The 23,017-nt window shown below is 45.6% G+C and overlaps 2 protein-coding genes across 2 annotated transcripts; both read right to left on the bottom strand.

Moving 5' to 3' along the window:
• Positions 1-569: 569 nt before the first annotated feature.
• Positions 570-5,228, bottom strand: mavs (mitochondrial antiviral signaling protein). Its single transcript, XM_052085285.1, has 5 exons — positions 5,116-5,228; positions 3,192-3,314; positions 2,722-2,902; positions 1,954-2,441; positions 570-1,464 (listed from the first exon to the last, which is right to left on the bottom strand). Exons 2-5 carry the CDS (start codon positions 3,312-3,314, stop codon positions 1,051-1,053), a joined length of 1,206 nt encoding a protein of 401 aa, XP_051941245.1. The 5' UTR covers positions 5,116-5,228; the 3' UTR covers positions 570-1,050.
• A 4,342-nt stretch (positions 5,229-9,570) lies between these two features.
• LOC127614369 (G-protein coupled receptor 151) lies at positions 9,571-11,994 on the bottom strand. The gene has a single exon (XM_052085620.1). The coding sequence runs from the start codon at positions 11,832-11,834 to the stop codon at positions 10,713-10,715; it is 1,122 nt and encodes a 373-aa protein (XP_051941580.1). The 5' UTR covers positions 11,835-11,994; the 3' UTR covers positions 9,571-10,712.
• Between the last annotated feature and the right edge of the window lie 11,023 nt (positions 11,995-23,017).

Here is a 23,017-nt window from a genome sequence, read left to right as displayed (position 1 = left end):
GCCGACACGCTTTCAAATTTGAATGAATAAAAATAAATAAATAAATACATCGGCGGGTCTATAAAACGAGGCTCCAAAATCATGAAACATGCAACTGTTGGACACTGTTAGCGACTTTCACCCGTCACTCAAATACGTTGCTATATGAACGAATGTACTCGACTCAAGTTGTCGCTAGTGTGAGCCACGGGATGGAAAATAGGAGTTGAATGGACAGTTCAAGTTCCCTCGAGTGTCCCGTTATGTGGAACGATACAAAATGGAGTGCGGCAGTGACTTGACTTTACTTGTTCGCGGGCTAACGTGCTAGCGGGCTAGCTACGGCCAGTCTCGGCGCTGTCCAATGAGTCATCGCCTCACTCGGTTTTGTGTCGTGTAGCGGTCCACACGACGTAGCGAGCGAGTGGGCTAGCGGGCTATCAAGCTAGTGAGTGGGCTAGTGGGCTAGCGGGCTATCAAGCTAGCGAGTGGGCTAGTGGGCTAGCGGGCTATCAAGCTAGCGAACGGACCAGTGGCCTGCTCATGCGGAATTACTTACATAGTCGGAGACGCCCTACGAATGCCGGAAAGCTCCGGGATTGCCATTTGTTGCTAGTTTGTTGCTATTTCTCAACAACTGAGCAATAAATTGCTCTCAGTCCTAGCATGGTGTGGCATTTAGAGTGCCCCGTTGTCGCAGCAAGGAAAAGCCTCATGACAACCAAGTGGGATAAATTCCAGCCACTGGAGTTTTTTCATTTTTATGGATATATTTTTACGGTTTAAACGTGTAGTTATGTGTCGGCAGAAGAAAGACGCTGGATAAAATCGCATCTCTTTTTCTAGAATGGAGTGGAGGTATTTGACATTTGAAAAATCAAGCGGGGGGGGGGGGGGGGGGTTAGAATTTGTGTTCAACCAAACCGTAAATATGTGTGCAATTTAAGACAAAATCATTATTTGTGCGTACAGATTTTAGGGGACATTTTTGTCCGGTGATGTGCAGTGAGACTTTTTGAGTGTAAAGGCTCAGGAAGTGGTTGGGGGAAACGCGGCCTTAAAAACCGAACCTCAATGCTTAAACTTCCACGCCAGCAACAGCGCGCAGACGCCCACCCCCGCCGCCGTCGCCACAAACTTGGCGTTGGCGGCCAGCGCGCCACGAGGGGCCGGTTTCTCGGTCTCGGGGCACAAAGTCGTGGAAGCGGGCTCCCGGACGCTAGCGGGTTCTTTGGCGGGGGCGTCGCCGTTGACCGCCGGCTGGGAGACGTGCGCCCGCATCTCGTCCTCATGGTTTTCGTCCTGATCCTTGCTTATTTCCAAGCGGTCCGTGTCACCGGAATACGGCTCTGTCGACCATCCGGCAACGGTGGCGTCGGAGTTCGGATCGAGTGCGCGGGCCGTGCTCAGAAACACCGAGGAGGCGTCGGGAGAGGCGGGGCTTGCGGGTGTACTTCCTGCGGCCGTACAGTTCTCGACGACGATCTGAAAGTGGAAAAAGAAGCGAGCGAGAACGTGACCAAAGCTACGGCCTCTGCGACGGCTCTGAGAGACTTTCATGGTCTCGGGACAAAACAATCGAAGCGGGAAGTAGTTCGAGCATAAAACACCCAACGCCTGATAAGCGACTACATGCGTGAAAGTAAATAAGTCGGAATGTCACTTTCCTCGTCTACCTCTCAGCTCCACAGACCGCAATGATATTGTCCCGTATTGCGACATCGGAAAAGCATTTACCAGACACGTTTTTGCGTCCATTTTGGTCTCACTGCGGCATTAAGGCGACTAAAATGATCATTTCCCATGAGAAACGAAAACAGGAAGTAGTCTTGAGTTCCGCTATGAACAAAAAACATGGATGGACTTTTTTTTGGGGGGGGGGGGGGGGAGAAAATGAACGTGTGCCTTACTAAAAAAAAAATAAAGTAAAATGAAATACGGGATGTCACGTCATGTTTATGACGTTCTTCTCACCTGTGTGTCGTCCAGAGCTTCGGAAATATCATCGAGCGGGATTTTCTCCACAGGTGGGGCGCTGTCCTGCACGGGGGGCTTTTTGGGGGTCAAGGGGGCGTCGGTCACGTCCGCATCGTCGGGACTTTCAATAATTTCACACGATTCCGCAGCCTGGTCGTGTTCGGGCGTCGCGTCGCAGTGGAACGAAACCTCTTCGGGCGTCCTTTGAACATCCGCAATGTCGGATTCGGAGCTTTCCGTCGGTTCTGGGTGGTCCGGATGGTTTTGGGTCGCCCCTCGTGGGGGCGAGGGCGGGGGCGTCGTCTCAGGGGCGGGAGCGGGAGTTCGGATCTCATTTTCAGGGTCGGCTTGAGCGGGAGAGGGTGGAGAAGCGGCGGCGGACTGGCTGGGGCTGCCGGTCTCGGGCCCGGGGGGGTGAGAGGGGGGCGGCGCCGGATGGATGTGAGCCATCGCCGCGTTGGTCGGAGGAGAGCTCGGGGTGGAATCTACACAGACGATGAAAAAGAAAGACAGAGGATTTCCCAATGTCGGGATGGGGGCGGGGGGGGGGCGGGAGGGGGGGGGGGTTAGAAATCCCGTTTCTTTGAGCTGACTAAAGTCAAGCATCTCCTTTCCTCAAGAGCACTTTGAAACAGTCGTGAACAAATTCGTCACCTCCCCGGAGTCAGCCAATCCTCCATGAAGCATCTCCAGTTGCTCCAAAATGCTGCTGCGAGCCGATTGACAATCAAATCAAAATCAAATATCAATCAAAAGACGGCTTACCGCCGGCGCCAAGGAGCTTGTCGTACTCGGCCCGGATCTCGGCGGCCATGGCGCCTTCCTGGCACTTCTCCAGAGCTCGGATGAAGTGCTCGGGCCAGCTGTCGCGCCTCTTCAGGCAGTCCAGCAGCAGCACCATGCCGTTGAAGTTGCCGCACATCTCCCGCTTGGCCTCGATCGCCTCCTGCCGGCGCACGCCACGTGACAAAAACATGCAAATCGGTTCGGTTGCACGCGTACTCGGGGTCAGAAGATATGAGAAGAACCACATGCTGCTTCACCCAGTCTAAGGCAGTGTCTGATTATGTAGCAGCTTGCTCATAAGCCACCATTTGAAGACAAACTTTCAAATTTCCACTTGGCCAAGTATTCAGATATCGTCTCCAGACTTGGTCAGGGGAGATTGGGGGGGGGGCATGGGGCTCATGAGCAAGAGCAAAAACAAATGGGAGCCAGCACGACAAGGTTCTCACCCGGTCGGAGTCGGTAAGACACGGCAAGTGGACCACAATCTGTCGCACTTTGACCTTGGTGACGATGGTGGGCATGTTGGTGCGCAGGTAGCCGTTGTACAGCTGCTCGCTAGCAAACGACATCTGGAAAGAAAACGCGACGACAAATGTACAGTTGCAACGTTGTCGGGGGAACATGGAAAAGGACACTACGTCATATTCAAAGTAGCAAGACTCAAGCGCTTCCCACCCCCCACCACCCCCGAGTCGCTGTGGTTATCTTCTTTTTACACTTGTATGACCTTTTTTCATTCATTCATTCATTCATTCATTCATTCATCTTCCGCATCGCTTCATCCTCACTAGGGTCGCGGGGGGTGCTGGAGCCTATCCCAGCCGTCTCCGGGCAGTAGGCGGGGGACACCCTGAATCGGTTGCCAGCCAATCGCAGGGCACACAGAGACGAACAACCATTCGCACTCACACTCACACCTAGGGACAATTTAGAGTGTTCAATCAGCCTGCCACGCATGTTTTTGGAATGTGGGAGGAAACCGGAGCACCCGGAGAAAACCCACACAGGCCCGGGGAGAACATGCAAACTCCACACAGGGAGGCCGGAGCTGGAATCGAACCCGGTACCTCTGCACTGTGAAGCCCACGTGCTAACCACTGGACTACCGGGCCGCCCTGTATGACCTTTTTTCATTTATTTAATTGTATAATTGGTTAAATAGTTTAATGTGAATAATAAAATACAGAAGTGGTGGTAAAATAAACAAAACAAACATTCTAATTATTTTAAATCATACACTGATTATATTCAGTAGCATTAAATCAACTGTCGCTAAACATTTGCTCGCAAGTGAAATGAAAGGCCGTAAGGACAAAATGAATATAGCGAGTCCAACGAAACATCAAGGACAACAACAAGGAAACGGTGTCAAGTCACAGCAGTGTTGTGACGTTCACTTTCACCTTCTGCTCCCCCCCCCCCCAAAAAAATTAAGACATTGCCAACAAAATGATCTCACAGACACTTGGTATCATTTTGGGAGCCCTCTGAAAGTGAAAGTGAAAGTAAAAGTGAAGAAACTGAAACACACAAAAGACAAAAAAAAACAAAACCCTTTCAGGTTCAATACAACGTCAAACTTTTTGTGGCTTGTTCCAGCAAGGAGGGGTGGAAAAATGTAAATATGTCACTGATTAATCACCTTTAACTCCATATGGAAACGCCCCCCCCATCTCTTTGTTGTGTGTCCACTAGCGTTTTGTTTGCACACGACATTAGGAAATGTCACCCAAATTCTACTGTCACTTTGCGGTCTAAACAGGCCCGGATCGCCTTAACACTCTCGGACTCAGGTGGTCAGGTGTCACTGCACTAAAATTAGGCAGGTGCACTGTGTAAAACGATTTGGGTGTGCGTGTGTGTGTTGCTTTGTCAATGCGTGTTGGCATGACAGATTACAGATTAACGAGGAAACACACACACACACACACACACACATGCAAGGAGGTGGCAAAACCTTGACGCAAGGGCAACGGTTGACCTCTGTGTAATATTTCAATAACATCTATTGCGTCATTATCATTTTTATGTCACTCTGTAAAGTTGCTTTTGATAACTATTATCACCCCAAAAAAGCCACACACATACAAAATTCGGGTTGACGTGGATATTTATAGGCCAGCACTGGGAATCGCTTCTTAAACCCGTTTAATAGCATATGAATGACTCACACATTGATACTAAAGTCCCCGAGAAGCAATTAGTAGCACGTTTCTATATTTTTGAAGCGTTTTGAGGTCAACAAGGAGCTGCTGACGCCACAGCGTTTCAAAGGCTGCAGTCGCGGAAATAAAACGTCACTTCTTCGACGTGCCACAGCAGCACACGGTGAGGGAAAAAAAAAAGATCGAGAAAGTGTTCCAAATTTACCTTTGGTGTGCGTGGGTTGCTTCGGATCGGCGAGTGTCACTTGAAGACCTGCTCTAAAACCGGACGGCGAACTCGCGGTGCTCCTTTCACACACATCTGCCCCGGTCCCGCCCTTTACCCCTTCCTGTTGGAGGAAAAAAACCGTCAGTCTACGCTAGGGCCAATCAGCGATAGGATGAACCTGGAGGGGGCGTGGTTTTACGTCTCCTAATCCAACGTCAACATTCTGCCTTTAGGATTAGAATTGATCTCGATTTCTGCTTTACATCTGTCTCTAATCCCGTCAAATTAATCCGCGCACACGGACAAAGACGAGGCACACTAAAACACCGCTACTCATGCCATAAATCTGCCGTTTTATGACTATTTATTTATTTCAACAAGGACGAGGCACACTAAAACACCGCTACTCATGCCATAAATCTGCCGTTTTTATGACTGGCTTTCTCTACTCTAAACAACATGTTACAACAGCGACATTCAAAACAATATTTGGATTAATCCTTAATGTTTCAATGTGAACTCAAGATATTAGCTATAAAATTATTGAAGTATAAAATACAAGATCTTTTGTGAATTCCATATGATTTGCAGATATTTTCACCTTTTAGTGTGGATTAACTCAACATGAATCGAATGAACACGTGTGTTTTATTCAGTTTTTGATTTTTTTTAAACAAGCCAGTCACAGTTCCTTAAATTAAAATGAGTGTAATTTAAAAAAGATTTCACGTTCATAAATGTTCAATACGAGTTCAAATGCAACGATAATCTTCTGTTAATTTTCAAGTTCCAAATGTTTGAAAATATCTTCAACTTCTATGGTGAACTCATTAAAATCCATAAAATACGATATTTTAACGGATTTATTTCAATATTAAAACCAAATATGTACTAAAAATATATAAAACCATTTCATAAAATAAAGTGAAAATATTTTTATGAATTAATAATTATCATATCACATATTTATTGAAATAGTACATAATTTTCAGACCGAAAATGATTACGGATAAATAAAAAAGGGTGCGAGTCAAAAATCACATTTCGTATGTCTGCAGTGCTCTCCTGTTAACCACACGATGGCGTCAATTTCACACTAAAGTATTGGGAGGCGGGAAGAAGGCGTGTCCGCGTTCAAAACCAATCAACGGGATCCACACGGGAAGGCAGGGTGACGTCATTGGGCAAAATCAAATACGGTCGTCTTGTGTAAATGTCATTAAAGGTGATGATGATGGTGATGATTATGATGATGAGATGTGCCCTTTGGAGTCCAATTAGACGACTTTCCTTTTCCCTGTCGAGTGCCTGTCACTTTGGTGATGCTTGGGGGTCAATTTCTAGGAGAATTCCAAGAGTGTGAACATTCCCTGTTCCCATCATAAAATTGGTGTCAGAAGTGGAACAGTACATAGTCATCACGACGAATCTGTACATGATGTCGCTACTAGATTTGTTTTGTTTGTTTTTTTAAATGGTGTCAGAGGTGCCCTTCAAGAAGTGTCAGAAGTGGGCCCACTAAAACATGTTTTTGGGGTGTGGGATTGTGGGTTTTGAAAATGTTTTTCCACCCTAAAAAAAAAAAATGATATCATCACCTATGATGGCAACACAAAATGCAAGGTAGCTTGAGCCAGAACCCCCCAAGCTGCTTTGAGGGCAAAAAGCAAACATTTGTTGCCATGTCCCAGTTAAAAAAAAAAAAAAAAAAAACTCCTTAGAGAGACAGGACAGGAAAATAAGCGAAGACCCGCAGAGAGCTCAGGGCGACAACTCATCCGTCACGCTTGAGTGAGACGCGAGCCGAGAAAGCAGAGAGCAGCGGCGACATCGCCACAAAAAGAGCACGGCGGACGCTCGCTGACCTGAAGCCTCAAAATGCTTTTATTCTATTTTCTTCATTTAAAAAAAAACTGCTTGACATTGTTCTTGGTTTTATTTTCCTTACCACATTTTCCTCCCGACCCAAAACACATGACGCAGGATTTATTTTATTTTATTTTATTTTATTTTATTTTATTTTTTACGGGAGATAGTGGGGGATTTCCTGTGGGAATAATCATGTTTTTCTGGAAAAAATATGAATTGTCTGATGCGTCCCTTAGAAAAAATATATCTTTATTGTAAAAAAAAAAATTTGGGCGTCTTTCTGAAAAAAAAATTGGAAATTTAAAAATAAATGTATCCTAGTTAACCTTATGTCCTATTAATTCATTCACTCCCAAAGACGTTTTTAAACGTCTTTTCAGACTTGGTCCAAAATTGGCTGCTACCGAATGAGTTAAGGGCCCTTTCCATCCCCACCCCTCAAATATGATGCAATTATCAAGAGATTATATTAAAAAAAAATATATATATATTCTATTTCAGATTAAAACAAAATTCTCAGTGTCAAGTTTCCCAAAAGCTCCGTACAGAATTGAATTCCAGAAACATGAACTCGGAGGAAGGGCAATCAAAGAGCAAAAACATGGAACAGTTAGATGGAGGCAAATTATCTGGCATGACAACATGGAGCCTTTAATTAGTTAATGACATTGGCAGCAGGTGTGCAAGATGGAGGGCTGGCCCTCTTCTGCCACCTGCTGGAGGAACACAAGAACAGCATCATGACGGAAAGCTGGGCCGATTTCAATCATCTAACTTTATTCTCAGAGGACTAACAAATACAACATTGACATTTTTTAACCTTTTATAGCTGTTTATTATTAATATTACTCTTGTTTTAATGGTTAACTTTCTAAACCGGGCAAGATGGCCCCTTCAGTTTGAAAATGACGACATGCCTCTTAAGCTAATACTCCAACTCCACTCTAGAGAAGCCACCGCAATAGCAAGTCAGCAGCTAATGTAAGAATAACATACGCAGTATCTTAGCGAGAGCTCACGCCCAGAGGCACGTTTTTTCACCGAGTCCTGGCGCCCAGTCGGTGTGCTTTTGTTCACAAGTGAAGCGGAAGGGACGCTCCATTGTGGCATCGTAGCATCCCGAGCTACGCATTAGCTCACATAGCGAGACATGGACCTGCGCAGGAGACGAATTCAAGTCCACGTTTGACGCCCAGTGAACAAACGTGTCAAAGAAGCGCCGCCATTTTGCTTTTATGGATGATGTGAGCGCTGACAAAAGCGGCAGGATGAATTTTCACAAGAGTTTTTTTGGGCAACCTGACGATTTTTAAAGTCAGATTGGAAACTTGAGTTTGAACAGGTGTCAAGTAGCCAGAAATTGAAGAAAAAAAACAAATGGCATGCGACAAATAAAATTCAGATTCAGAAAACTTTATTTATCCCCGTGGGGCAATTCGAGTAAATGACTCCCCCCCCCCACCCAAAAAAACCCATCTTCATACTTTGAACATTTTATTTTCTTACCGCACGTCAACCAGCAAATGGCTGATGAGGTGCCGTGTAAAAGGAGAGGGAATAATCCGCGACCCCCCCCCCGAGGGCAGACGCTCGCGGCAACCGTCCATACTGTCAATGAATAAATGATGTGCCGCCACACAATGGCGGTCAAGAGCTTTTCAGGAGGATTTTTCTTTTCTTGGGTCCTGAATTCCGCCTTCCCCCTCCACCTGTAACCTTTTCTTTTCACTCAAGACGAGGAAAATGTCAAAGCCGCCGCATCGCAGCCACGGGGGCTCCGCGCTCGGCTGCCAAACACACACGAGCGCTAAAAGCTCGTTTTCTATCTTCCCTTTTACCAGCCCGAGAAAGCTTGGCGGCGGGAAGACGCCATGCTGACCCATTTTTTTTACACGTTAACCCTTCGAGAACACTGTTTCCTACTTTAAATTCTTTGATCCTGTTTTCCAAGTTATCCAAATTGGGTTTTAAGACAAGTTTTAAAGCAAGGGGGGTGGTTTTGTCTACCAATAACTTTAAGAACGAGGTCATTCCAAAGAGAATGGCCGACAACATAAAAGACTCAATCACCTCTGAGCCTCCGCTTAGTTCTTGGTACCTCGAACGGTGCCTGGTCCGCACTTCAGTCAAACTTCAGTTTTCCAAGGTCTCTGGTTATTAACCAAATCGGATTTCGACCAGAAAATGCGAAATTTTTTACGCCTCGGCTTGAGCGTGGACATTTTGGCCCGACTGGAGACGCTTCATGGAGGATCGGCGGACTCGCGACAGTACTCCAGCCGAGATGCGAACACGCCAGCGTCAATCTCGAGTCGGTAAATCTGCGTCATCGGTTAACTCAACTCGTGCGGCAAACCAAAGACTTAAATGAGCCTCTTTTTCATACGCTTAACTGTTTCACCATACGTCAACGCATACACCCTCCTCGAACCAAAGTTAGCAAACACGGCTGCGTGACTGTGAGCTAATCCGACACTTGGATTAGCTTGTCGGTTTTCATACGCTAAAAGTGTTTTAGCGCGCGTTAGCTAGAGATCATATCGCGAAAGAACCCAACACACATCAAGCTCAAAGACTCATGAATCATTTCATCCTTTTATTCAATCATTTTTTTAACCATGTGACAAGTCGCCGTATCATGCTAGCATAGCTCAAAACACCTCGTCATGAAAAGAACATTGGACAATTCGGAATCATCCGAAGAATAGTAATGCGGGTTTGACGCTCCGGACAATGAAAGTGCAAGTTACATTCTGCTAGGCGAGGAAAAAAGACGCAAGCGACCATGACAAGACTTGAGTTTTTGTGTAAAAGATGCTCAGTGTAATAACACGTTGAACTATTGACACTTTTTTTTTTCTCAAGAGCTACAGCTGCCTCGCTCTCGTCACGTAAAATCGCCCCGGCAGGATTTTGACCGGAGAGATTAGTGGCGAATGCAATGAGGAGATGTGATATGTTTTTCCATGTCTGAAAAAAAAAAAAAGATTGGATTGTGTTTTTATCGGTGATTAAGAGGCGGTTTGCCTCGGATTGAGATGGGATGAGTCCATATAGCTGATCAGGTTTTGTTTATCATCCACAATCAGACTTTTAGTCGGTTGCAATTTGGCAAATTTGGACACAAATCCAGTTTGTCTTGACAGAAGAAACTTAAAGGAAACGTTTTTTTAACAAGATGAATTTTTTTTTAACTAAATGTCAAATTTCATTTAGGAATTTTAATGAACAAATGTTGACTTTATCTATTTAAATGAATAAAATAATAAAAATGATGACTGTTCAACACGATCACTTGGTCTAAACTTGATTTAAAAAAAAGATATTTTTAATGCTACAAGGTGACACATTTTTACAGTCCGTCAAAAGATCGATTCTAAGCTAAGACAAAACCCTAAACAATGAAATCTAACTTTTTTTTTTAAATACACATTGAAACTTAACAGGATAACACTCTTTTAAAAGAAAGATAAATCAATAAAGCTTCTGCTTATCTTAAATCTAAAATTTCTATAAATATTTAGACGTTTCTATCAATGGACTTATACAAGGTAGCACACGTTTTTTCCTTTTTAATTTTTTTTAAAAATAAAAACAATATGAAAAGCTATCAGGCAACATTTTGGATACAAACTGCACACGGGTAGAATGTGAAACACGTTTTGAAAGATGTAGCTTTCGAATTCCTCCATGGAAGTGTTCCAAGCGCACAGCGGGCGGTCGGACTAGAGCATTTTCTCTTCTTTCTCCCACGGGATGGGGTCCTGTTCCTCCTCCACCTGCGTGTTCCTGCGCCCCGTCCAAAAGTGCTCGACGTCGGGGAAGGGCTTCTCGGCGCCGGCGAGCACCGCGTTGGCCGCCGGGCCGCCCAGCTCGGCTCCGTTGCCCTCGGTGGCCTTGGGGGCCGCGCCCGCTTTGGCCCCGCGGCAGGCGGCCGCCAGGCAGAGCGCCGCCAGGCCTCGGCGCACGTCGTCGTACATGGTGACCAGCAGCAGCGGCGAGAGCGCGCCGCACGCGTACGCCAGCACCTGGGCGCACAGGAGCAGCCCCGCGGGGGGCTGGCGGTAGCCCAGCCGCACCCAGGTGAAGGTGCCCCACTCGGGCAGCAGCAGGAGGCCCAGCGTGCTGCTCAGGCACAGCAGCGCCAGCGTCACCTTGCTCTGGCGGCCCGGGCTCGGCGCGTAATTGAGCGCCCCGTGGAGGCTCTTGGTGTAGTAGGCCACGGCGAACAGCACCGGGGCTACGTAGGCGGCCGCCGGGTAGATCTTGTGGAAGACGGCCATGAAGCGCGAGGCGCACGCCGGCATCCGGGACACGCAGACGACGCCGGCGGCGGCGCGCCCGCCGCGCGGCCGCAAGTCGGCGAACAGCATCTGCGGGAGGGCCAACATCATGGACGCCAGCCACGCCAACGCCACGGCCCAGACCATCCAGCCGCGATGCGCGCCGGCGCCGGCGGGCGCCGGGGTGTGCTTGGCCCGGGTGCTGACCGCCAGCAGGAGCGTCTTGGCCACCAGGCACGAGTGCTGGAACCAGTCGGCGGTGACGCACGCGAAGCGGCCGAGCACCCAGGCTTGCTTGTAGACGGCCAGCGCGCGCGCGGGGCCGCACAGGACCAGGAGGAGCGCGTCGGCGGCCGCCACCGCGGCGAGCAGAGCCTTGGCCTCGGAGCCTCGCCCCGCGCGGAAGTCGCGCGCCAACACCAGCAGCACCAGGAGGTTGCCCGCGGCGCCCGAAACGCACACGCCGACCAGCAACGCCGGCACGGCCGTCCGGATCTCCTCGCTGTCCAGGAGCTGGACGCCTCCCGAGAAGTCCACCCAAGTCCCGTTCGGATCGGATTCCATCTCTCGCGAAGGTTCGGAGGAGGCCGACCGGCTTGCGAGCGCGCGTCTGGGCTGAGGCGAGACGACTTGGACTATTTACGGCGCTGCCATTTCGGCGGCGTCGACGTCACGGCGCGCGCGCGCGCACGGACGGGGGCGCGCCGCAGCTTGAAGCCGTTTGCTGGTGCCGTTTGCTTGTTGCCGCCTTCAGTCGGCAACAAAATCAAAGTAAACAAATGCGGTGCAGCAACACACGTAGTCATGCAGGAAGCCGGCAAAAGGGTGGGCGTTAAACCCTTTTGCTGTCAAAGATGTGGCGGTTGAGCGCTTTCTGTGGGACAACTGTCGGTGCTAAAGGCAAATATCGAGGCGAGTGTGGGTGTTGAACCCATTCAGCAGGAAAAGTGTGGGTGTCACAAGCTTTCACTTGCAAAGATGTGGGTGGTTTTAGACTTTCGCTGAGAAAGGTATGAGTACTCTTGAACTTAACTCTTTAAAGGAAAAAAAGTGTGGGTGTACCGCGACACCCGTTGACTGTAAAAAGTGCGGGTGTTTAAACCTTTAACTGGGAAACGGGGGTATGCTGTTGCACCATTTTACTGGAGCAAATGAACTTTACTCTTTAAAAGTAAAAAAAGTGTGGGTGTACTGCTACACCCGTTGACTGTAAAAAGTGTGGGTGTTTAAACCTTTAACTGGGAAACGGGGGTGTGCTGTTGCACCATTTTACTGGAGCAAATGAACTTTACTCTTTAAAAGGAAAAAAAGTGTGGGTGTACCGCTACACCCGTTGACTGTAAAAAGTGCGGGTGTTTAAACCTTTAACTGGGAAATGGGGGTGTGCTGTTGCACCATTTTACTGGAGCAAATGAACTTAACTCTTTAAAAGGAAAAAAAGTGTGGGTGTACTGCTACACCCGTTTACTGTAAAAAGTGCCGGTGTTTAAACCTTTAACTGGGAAACGGGGGTGTGCCGTTGCACCATTTTACTGGAGCAAATGAACTTTACTCTTTAAAAGGAAAAAAAAGTGTGGGTGTACTGCTACACCCGTTGACTGTAAAAAGTGCGGGTGTTTAAACCTTTAACTGGGAAACGGGGGTGTGCTGTTGCACTATTTTACTGGAGCAAATGAACTTTACTCTTTAAAACGAAAAAAAGTGTGGGTGTACTGCTACACCTGTTGACTGTAAAAAAGTGTGGGTGTTTAAACCTTTAACCGGGAAAGGGGAGTGTGCTGTTGCACCATTTTACTGGAGCAAATGAACTTTACTCTTTAAAAGTAAAAAAAGTGTGGGTGTACTGCTACACCCGTTGACTGTAAAAAGTGCGGGTGTTTAAACCTTTAACCGGGAAAGGGGAGTGTGGTGTTGCACCATTTTACTGGAGCAAATGAACTTTACTCTTTAAAAGTAAAAAAAGTGTGGGTGTACTGCTACACCCGTTGACTGTAAAAAGTGCGGGTGTTTAAACCTTTAACCGGGAAAGGGGAGTGTGCTGTTGCACCATTTTACTGGAGCAAATGAACTTTACTCTTTAAAAGGAAAAAAAGTGTGGGTGTACCGCGACACCCGTTGACTGTAAAAAGTGCGGGTGTTTAAACCTTTAACCGGGAAACGGGGAGTGTGCTGTTGCACCATTTTACTGGAGAAAATGAACTTTACTCTTTAAAAGGAAAAAAAGTGTGGGTGTACTGCTACACCCGTTGACTGTAAAAAGTGCGGGTGTTTAAACCTTTAACTGGGAAACGGGGTGTGCTGTTGCACCATTTTACTGGAGAAAATGAACTTTACTCTCTAAAACGAAAAAAAGTGTGGGTGTACTGCTACACCCGTTGACTGTAAAAAGTGCGGGTGTTTAAACCTTTAACCGGGAAAGGGGAGTGTGCTGTTGCACCATTTTACTGGAGAAAATGTAGTGTTGAACCCTTTCACCCATGACAGAGTGCGTTTTGAACTTTTTCACCAGGATCAAAGTGTTGAATCCTTTCACGAGTTCAATTTCAATGTCACCAATTAGGACAATGACGCAGAATTTCCGATACTTGCATTCTTCCTCGTTTCTGAGTTGATTATTTGAGGTGAAGTACGCTGCTTAGTTGAGTTAAGCGGTCAAATCAAACCTCCAGACACTCAACCGTGACATTTTGCTGAAACTATTCGTAGTCTTTCAACAGTCATCATCAAGGTCGCGTATGGAGCAGCTGTCGGAAGGACCGTTGCCACGGTTACCGACCGCACGCAGCGAGGTGTTTACTCCAAGAGCATCTGGGGCGCGGGTGCGCCGGGACGGCACGCAGAGGTGAGGGGGCGCCCACTCAAATGCTGTCATCTCAACGGAGAGGCTCGGTTGCTTGGGGACCGCGTTGGGTGCTTTAGTAGCATGACGGAGGAGGAGGGTGAGCCGAGTGCAATTTGAAAAGGTTTAATACCCAAATATTTCCCAGTCAAAGGGAAGAAACATGGGCTAGTTTAGGGACAAATTGACACTGTTCCCATTGGGGTGCTACACCAGCAATTTGAAAAGGTTCAACACCCATATTCTTCCAGGTAAAAAGGTTCAAGACTCACACTTTTCCCAGTTAGAGTTCAACACCCACGCTTGGAAAAAGGTTCAACAGCCACGATATTTTCAAGGGAAACGGGTTCAACGCCTACACTTGAAAAAGGTTAAAAAAAGGAAATCAATAAACAAAGTAGTAGAACAGAATATCGACAAATATGGCTGACACCCACATTGTCCCGGGCGAATAAGATCAAACCCCACATTCAAAGCATCCATCTTTTTCAAGTTCAACACCCACAAGTTTCCCAATTAAAGGGGTTGAGCCCCCTACAATTGTCCAATGCTGGAGTCAATTCTCATTGCTACTTATTCCTAATGCAAGACTTCACTATACCCACACTTTTCCCAATGAATAGGATGGGCACCCCTACTTTTCCCGGTGACTCCGCGGTTGCCAAATCACGAGTATCCTCGAGTCGACTCGTTTCCCCATTCGCGACCCCCTCGCCAGTGACCCCGGCAAAACAAATTTTGAGGAGGAAATGATTACTATTTGAAACTGAACGCTTGTGTGACGAGCTCGTGACACCAACGTGTCTTTATTTGATTTGTTTTTTTTTCTGTCAGGCATGACGTGAAGAGCTCAATGAGTGGCCGCCTTCAGCGAAAGGGCAAGTCACCTCCCGCCTGCTGCAAAATAGCAAATAATTCATGGCAGCCTAGTTGGGGGGGAACGACGGGGGTTCGGGGTGCGGGGGGGGGGGGGCGCTTGTGGGGGTCGGCGTGTATCTCGTGTGCTCCTTTGAATGATTGAACCCAAACTAAAAGACAAAAGCTGCCCCTGGGCAATTTGATCACTACGAAACGTTGCGTCACCTGTGCAACGGCCCTAAACCAATAATTGGGATTTTTGAATGTTGTCTCGAGAAAGTCTTGATGATTGATTCATTGTTTGATTGATTGCCTGCCCAATATTGACGTGGCCCGATGCAGTTCGGCAACGGAGCCGGTAAAACCAATCTGACTTTCAATCAACAGCGTCCTCGTGTGGTTGAAAGGAGAAAGTGTCAGTAATTTGGATTGACGGGCTGTTGGCGCTTCGAGAGAAAAACATGATCGCCAGAATGTATTACAAAAATCACATTTAAGAAGTACAGTAAAACTGTTTTTCTTATCATAACTTCATAATACGTTTTTACGATGGATTGTCATGTCTTGTATGCTGTGGAGGGCCGCCCATTTCAACCGTAGACCCTTCAGTGACGTCACACACATTAACACAATACAGTATAGGCTCGTCAAGCAGCACTTAATTTCAGGAGCATTTAAAACCATCAAGTATGCATTCACAATTAAGAGCAGGAAACTAAATATATAAATCTTGTCAAAAATAAAAAAGATGATCTAAAAATACTCAATAAAACGCCACCCAAATTACGCTATGTGATCTTATTTTACCTGGCAACACAAGCTAGCTGAAATACGATTGGTTAAAAACTCTACCATAATAAATAAGTTATTTATCGAGTGGCTTTCAATGTTATTTAAAATAACATTGAAAGCCACTCGACCAAGTGGAAATAATATGACGTAAAGAGTACAGAGAGTAATTTTGTTTTCATATTTATGAAAATAAAATTATTGTGTCATAACAAAAGATGTATTTTTTTATTTGTCCATTGATATGTTCTATTTATTTAAAATGTAATTACGTTCCAGTAGAGAATCTATGTTAGAGATTTCAATATTAAAAATGTTTTTGTTTAATTTGCTAAAAACGTAACATTGCATGGTTATTGGATGGAGACTTGGTATTGGCAGATCGAATGAAGTTTTAAATATTTTATTCTGTTTTCAGAAAAAAAAGACATTTTCACGCAAAATCCACCCCAAAAACTTTCCTTTGCCGTCCGAAGGTTGGACAAATGCCAGGTGATAGATGACCACTAGAGAGCAGCAGACAATTATTTATCTCTTGAGGATAGTAGACAAAATAGACGTTGACATTTTGGGCCTGTAGGGGGTGGAATTGACTAGTGCAAAAAACACCATCAATGAAAAAAAAAACAAGTGTTAAAATTTTTTTTTTTAATCGGTGTCTCTTTTTTACACGTGCATTTTAAGAAACAAAAATATAAAACATGTAAACAATTTCCTTTTTCTTTTGTTTTGGGCGAGATTTATGAAAATAAAGCTATTTTTTTTCAAAGTCAATCTTGTGTGTAGTAATTATTTTTTTGTGTGGAAAAAGAGTCATTAAAAATAGACAAAACATATTAATGATGTAAAAAAACATTTTTTTTTCAAGGACAATGTCACAATCTTAAGCATGAAACTTCAATGCTGCCAGAATAAATAATAATTGTTGTGAGATGGACACTGCAACCTTACGAGAAGAGACATTTTTGGGTTGAGTGGCAGAACAGAAAAAAACATCTCGGCCTTGTGCTTTGTGTGTTTTGTAGTAGTTAAGAAGTAAAATGGAGATGTGTCAACACGGCGTACCTAATGTAGAGTCCGCGGCGGTGGCAAGACGAGCGAGAGTCAACGCCAAAGGCATCCAAGATGTCAAGGTGTCAAACTCAAAGGCGTCCGTCCGCTCGCATTCGTTGTGCGGCTTATTTGTCGAGGCGCCTCATCGATTGATCCCAACGCAAACAAAAAAGCGCCGGCTCGCCTCCTGAATGCCAAACGGGCGGCGACGGCTCCGCCGCGCCTTTAATCCCGACGGCGAATGGGAGCCGGCGGCCGCCTCGACCTCGCCGCGTTTTGAGAGGTCGGCCGCCGCTAGGGGAGCGGCCGGCGTCGTTTGAAAGATGAGCCGCAATCGCAGCTGTCGTCGTCGTTTGCTTACGCGGTTCTCGTGATTGTTATGATGATGTCAAAGGTAACAAAAGTTGCGTTTACCACTTCAGCGAAGCATGCTGACAGTCGTCCGTAAAACCTGCTTGAGACTTGAAAATGTTGTTGTCAATGCCATCTAGTGGTCATCGGAGATATTGCAAAACAAACAAACAAAACGACTTATTGGTCTACTTGCAAGGGATTTTTATTTAAAAGACCACAATTTTGTTTTATATTAAAGGAATTAGTTTTTCTACCCCCCCCCATGGAATCTTGTTAGGTTTCAGCTACTTTCTATTCTCCTGAGTTTTTCTGGCAAAATAAAAAAAACATTGTGTGTTAAATATAAAGTTTTTACCCCTTGCTATCAAAACGTACCACATGATCTCAGAAGATGACAACTTTTTTTTCCCCTCAAAAACAACAAAACCAAAATTTTTTTCTCCCTCCCAAATCTAGTTTACAATTTCACAAAATTACTGATTTTGTTCTTGTAGGAATCCGACTTGACTCTGGTATGGTTACGGATTTATCTTCACTGAAGTGTTCACATTTCCACCTTGCGTTGCCCTCTTGTCCTTTGACAAGAGAGGGCGGAGGCTGGGGGGGCGGACAAAGGGGGTGTCACCGGCGAGTCGCTGACGTATTGTTTGCTTCTCACCGACATTGAACTCCTTCTTATTTCCCCGAGCAGATGAAGGATAAATTGTCTATTATTTGCCCTTTTAAAAAGCCAACGAGATAAGCCCCCCGCGCCGTCATTTGGCCCCCTGGCCTGCGGGGGCGCCACTATGCAGAACGCCGCCGCAATTATCGGCGCCTAGTTTGCCGTAATGACTTTCCAATGACGCTCTTGATTGAAATGTAACTGGCGGGACCGCGGGGCACCGGCAAAAAAAAAAAAAAACAATACAGAGGGGAAAAGTTGGAGCAGGTACGGTGGAATGGGGGGAGAGGGGGGAGAAAAAAAACCTATTAAGGCACGCAGCGCTGGCAGCTAGCATAAATTAGCATATTGAGGGTAAATATGCAGACTATTGGCGATAATAAAGCGGGATTATTCAATCCAATGAATGTTAAATAGATGGAGGCAAGGCCGCGCGCTTCTTATCTGCTCAAAGCTTGCCTTTAGTTTAATGGCTTGACAATTGCGCTGATTGTTCCCATTCCGGGCTTTGGCCGTGCCTCCGCATTGCCTGCCGGGAGATTTTTTTTTTTTTTTTGCCGCTAGTCACGTGACGTCAAGTGGCCGCTTGCTAGCTCATGTTTTTTTTCTGGGCGGGAGCGTCAGCCTCGGGCCAGCATCAAGATAACGTTTTCATTATGCACACGGCCTGATCCACATGGAGATTATATTCCGGTGTGTGTGTGTGTGTGTGTGTGCGCGCGGGTGAATAAAATAAACATCTTTTCTTGCGCCACTGAAAGCCCATAAATCAAAAACCTTTGACTTCTTATTGTCTGCAATAAGACTTGAATCGGTTTGTGTGCGTGTGTGTGTACGTCAAAGTTACACCAAAAAACATTTTTACCGGAGTCTCATAAAATTTGAACTTTTTCTAAAAAACAAAAACAAAGTTCTAATACTTGTCACCAAAAGTGAAACTTCATTCTTCTGAAATAGTTTTTCTGGTCCAAAATAGAATCTTATTTTACTATGATTACGTTTGTCTTCAAAAATCTCAACTTTAGGCTTTTTGTCCACGCGAAAAATCGTTAGCCTCGTAGCTTAATTGCCGATGCCGTGGGTTTTTCTCTTTTTTTTTAAATCTTCAAAAACAACGTTTGGCTATCAGGCTAAGAGTATGTCTTTATTCTCTTAAGGTTGTGATTTTCTTTGAAAAACAACAAAATTATTTGTCGTCATACAAAATAAATGATTAGCCAAGTAGCATAATTGCACGTCATTTTTATCTTACTGTAAGATTACGAGCACGGATAACATTTTTTGTAAAACAACTTTTTCTCATATTTTCATTGTTTCGTTTTTTTGGGGGGGGGGGCATATACTAGATTAGTATGAGTCAATTTTCTTGACCCCAACAAAAAAGGCCCATTAAAATGTAGATTAGATACATGGAAGAGCCACAAGTGTAAACAGCATCCGAGGCGGAACGTGACCAAATGCTACAGTTTGCTAATGCTAACGTAGCGCTAGTGTGTCTCTTTGACCAAAGGTCACCCCGCGGGTTACGTTGAAGGTCGCACAGGTCCCCGGAGAGCAAATGGTGGCCCCCGCTAATCCCCAAGATGTCCGCGGTTGACCGTGATGGCTAGCAGTAAATCTGGAATTGAGAGGGAAAAAAAAGGCGCTCGCTAACAATGCTAACGATGTTAAGAAGCCGCGTGTTTGTCAAGCGATTTAAGGAAACGTGCTAGTGAAAATGATGAAGCTAGGATGTAAACAAATCAAGCAAACGTGCTATTCAATTCAGCTCAGAGTGGCCATGAAGACTAAAGTTAGCAAAGAAGACAGCTAATGTTAGCATTAGCTTTATAGTACCATTTTCAATTGAATTTGGGAGGAAAATGTATTTTAGGAGAACATAGTTAAAAGCGACATCACTTCACAAGCATAAAAATGTATTTTTTAGGAATTCCTAAAATTTTTTGAGAAGTCAATCATTTTAATTTTTTTATTTTTCGAAAAAAATCAAGAAAAAAATCAAAGAGATTTTTCATATATAACAAATCTTATTCACTGAAAATTAAGTGGCTTCTTTTCAACCAAATATCAGAATTTTTCGCACATTTCTCCAGACACCAAAATCTATGAAAATAAAGCATTTTCCCCCCCCAAAAATCATCCATTTTAAGGTGCAAGTTGTCATTTTACGAGATTTTTGGGAGGCACGACAGACACCGCAATGTGACCAGCCTATATTGAGACAAATGTTACAAATTTATGAACGAGATGGTAAAAATATACTCATCTCGTAAAAGCAACAATTTGAAAACAAGAAAATGTTTAAACAACTCAACCACAGTAGTTGCAAGCTATGATGACTTGAAACAAAAACCAAATTCAATGAATCTCAATCCCAGCATCTGTATTCATAATGTTGACCATTTATCAGGCTCAATACCCAAATGCGCGTTCACCATCGAGTTCGGCGGTCCACGGGGGGGGGGGGGGGGGGGGGGGTCAACGAGAAAACAAGGACATGGTGTTGGGGTCTTCACAAATCCTCACTTTATACAAGCAGCAGGAGAAAAGACCCTCGTGGGAAATAATCTGCGCCCGGGCAGCGACAAACACTCAATTACGGGGGGTTTACGGCGGACTCCCGCAACCCCCTCCCTCACGTCCCTTGGGGTGAGGGAGAGGGGGGGACATCAAATAGGACCAAAGGACACTGCTAGTTTGAGGGGGTTATCGGGAGAGAGGCTGGGAGGGGGCGGGGGGGGGGGGCCTTCCTCTGGTATGGGCTCCTTGGTTTTGTTGCACCATATTAAATCGGTCAACCCCTCCCCCGGAGCGCCCACCACTTATGTCTTCAGTTGTCATGTCGTGTGTGTACCTAATCAAGTGGCTCCCTGGTTTACCTAATAAAACGACAGGGGAGACGAAGGCAATGTAGACAGATTAAGAATAGATAGACCGATGATAGACTCAGACAGTCAGAAGGATCTCAAAGAGGAAAAAAAAAGAAAGAGGATTAATTTTGGCGGTACATTTTATAATTATATATTATAATAATTATTTTAAAAAAAAAGAAAAATCAATGAGGTGCAATTAATCGCAATTCAATTACTGTAGCATTATATCTACGCATTTGATACACTTGATAGATGTTAATACAGGCCAAAGTCAATCATGAGCCTAGAAACTGGGCGTCTTCCCTTTTTTTTAGTCTTCTTGACAGTTTACAGTGAACAACTGTGACGTCAGCTCGAGGAAAATGTGGAAAAGTGAAACTAAAAATGCCCCAAATTAAAAGGTGCATTCACTTTTGTGCACCAAATAAATGCACCACAAATTGACTAGCGCCAACAAACAGACATAAATGTCAAGCCTTAGTTGTTTCAAAGGTAAAGAAGGCCCTTTTCGCGACCTTTTCATACGCTTATTAGATCGTCAGTGCTAATTTAGCAGCATTGCTAGGCTAATACGCAACGCTCTAAACTAGCAAGTTTCAGTCCACCACCAACAGGTGGCGGTACACACACAGTTACGACACCTAATGTTTTTTTGGGTGGGGAGGGGGGTTGCTTTTGAGATTGTTTTTTTTTCTGGTGGCTGCTTGAGGGATGATTGACAGCTGGCCGGAGGTCTCCAGACCGTCGTTTAGCAGCTAATTAAAACGTAAAGAGGACAAAGCGCGCCTAAACCTCCTGACAAAAGACCAAGCTTCTTCTTGGTCTTCCGCACAGCTGCTAAAGCAAACGAGACATGAGACACATGAGACACATGAGACACGGAGGAATGACTCCAACAACACAAACACGTCCAGCCGCCACAGCTGTTCCAGGGCGCAGAGCTGCCCTCAGTGGCCTGGCGCCATCACAGGCCGCTGCTGCGTTCAGGGCCCCCTCAGAAATAGCTGCGTTGTCGATACTGGATCGAATATCAATTTCATTACATATGGGCTATAGTTGAAAGGTAAATATTGATACAATAAAATATGATATGCAATATCATATGCAGAGGTTATGGTCTGTAGCGGAGCTTGCGTGTTCTTCCTGTGCCTGCGTGGGTCTTCTCCGGGGCGCAGAGTGTGTATATATATATATATATATATATACATATATACACATACATACATACACACATACACACACACACACACACACGTCCGTGTCTGTCGAAGCTCACGTCGTTCTGTGTACCCTTGGATAAAGGTCGATGGAATCCGTTCGATGGTATCGTAAATTCCATTTTTCCTGCTGGCACCTGAATGCATCAGGTGATTATTGCTTTGCTGCTGCTCTGTGGCTTCTGGCGCTGAGTTAATCTCCACCGCCTCGATAACGCGCGAGCGAGCACATACACACACACACACACACACACACACACACACACACACACACACACACACACACACACACACACACAACACTTTCTCCTGATCACCAGGCCAATTATTGACATTTAATTGGCTGGTGGGAGCAATTTTATCACATGCAAAATTAAAGTCGCTTTTGATACGCAGTGTTTTTTTTCCAATGGTCCTTTCCCATGGAAATCCACTGGATGTAAAAAGTTCCCTTGACAAAAACATCAACCACAAAAAGCACCTGTTCTCAATGTGCTTTATGAGCCCCACGAGATACCGGATCTTATCGCTGCAACCTAAATATTTACATATGACGCCCAGTCAGACCAATCAGACCACGAAGGCAGCTGCTCACTCAGTCGACATTTATGTTTTCACCAAGTGAGGATCAGCGTCCCGACAGCTCAAAATGAAGCACGAATTGACGCTGTGACGGCAGACTTGAATTAAAAAGACTTGACAACAAATTGGCAAATTTTGCCACCCACCCACAAAAACAAAAGTACAGTTCTTTGCAACTCATGCATGCCCATCCGTGTAGCATCCATCCATCCATTTTCTGGACCGCTTGATCCTCACTAGGGTCGCGGGGGGTGCTGGAGCCCATCCCAGCCGTCTCTGGGCAGTAGGCGGGGGACACCCTGAATCAGTTGCCAGCCAATCGCAGGGCACACAGACGAACAACCACCCACGCTCATACTCACACCTAGGGACAATTTAGAGTGTTCAATCAGCCTGCCACGCATGTTTTTGGAACGTGGGAGGAAACCGGAGCACCCGGAGAAAACCCACGCAGGCCCGGCGAGAACATGCAAACTCCACACAGGGAGGCCGAAGCTGGAATCGAACCCGGTACATCT

The sequence above is a fragment of the Hippocampus zosterae genome, chromosome 14 (assembly GCF_025434085.1).
Source record: "Hippocampus zosterae strain Florida chromosome 14, ASM2543408v3, whole genome shotgun sequence".
Lineage (NCBI taxonomy): Eukaryota > Metazoa > Chordata > Actinopteri > Syngnathiformes > Syngnathidae > Hippocampus > Hippocampus zosterae.
Note: the sequence above shows the minus strand (reverse complement) of the source record. Positions and strands in the feature narration are given on the sequence as shown.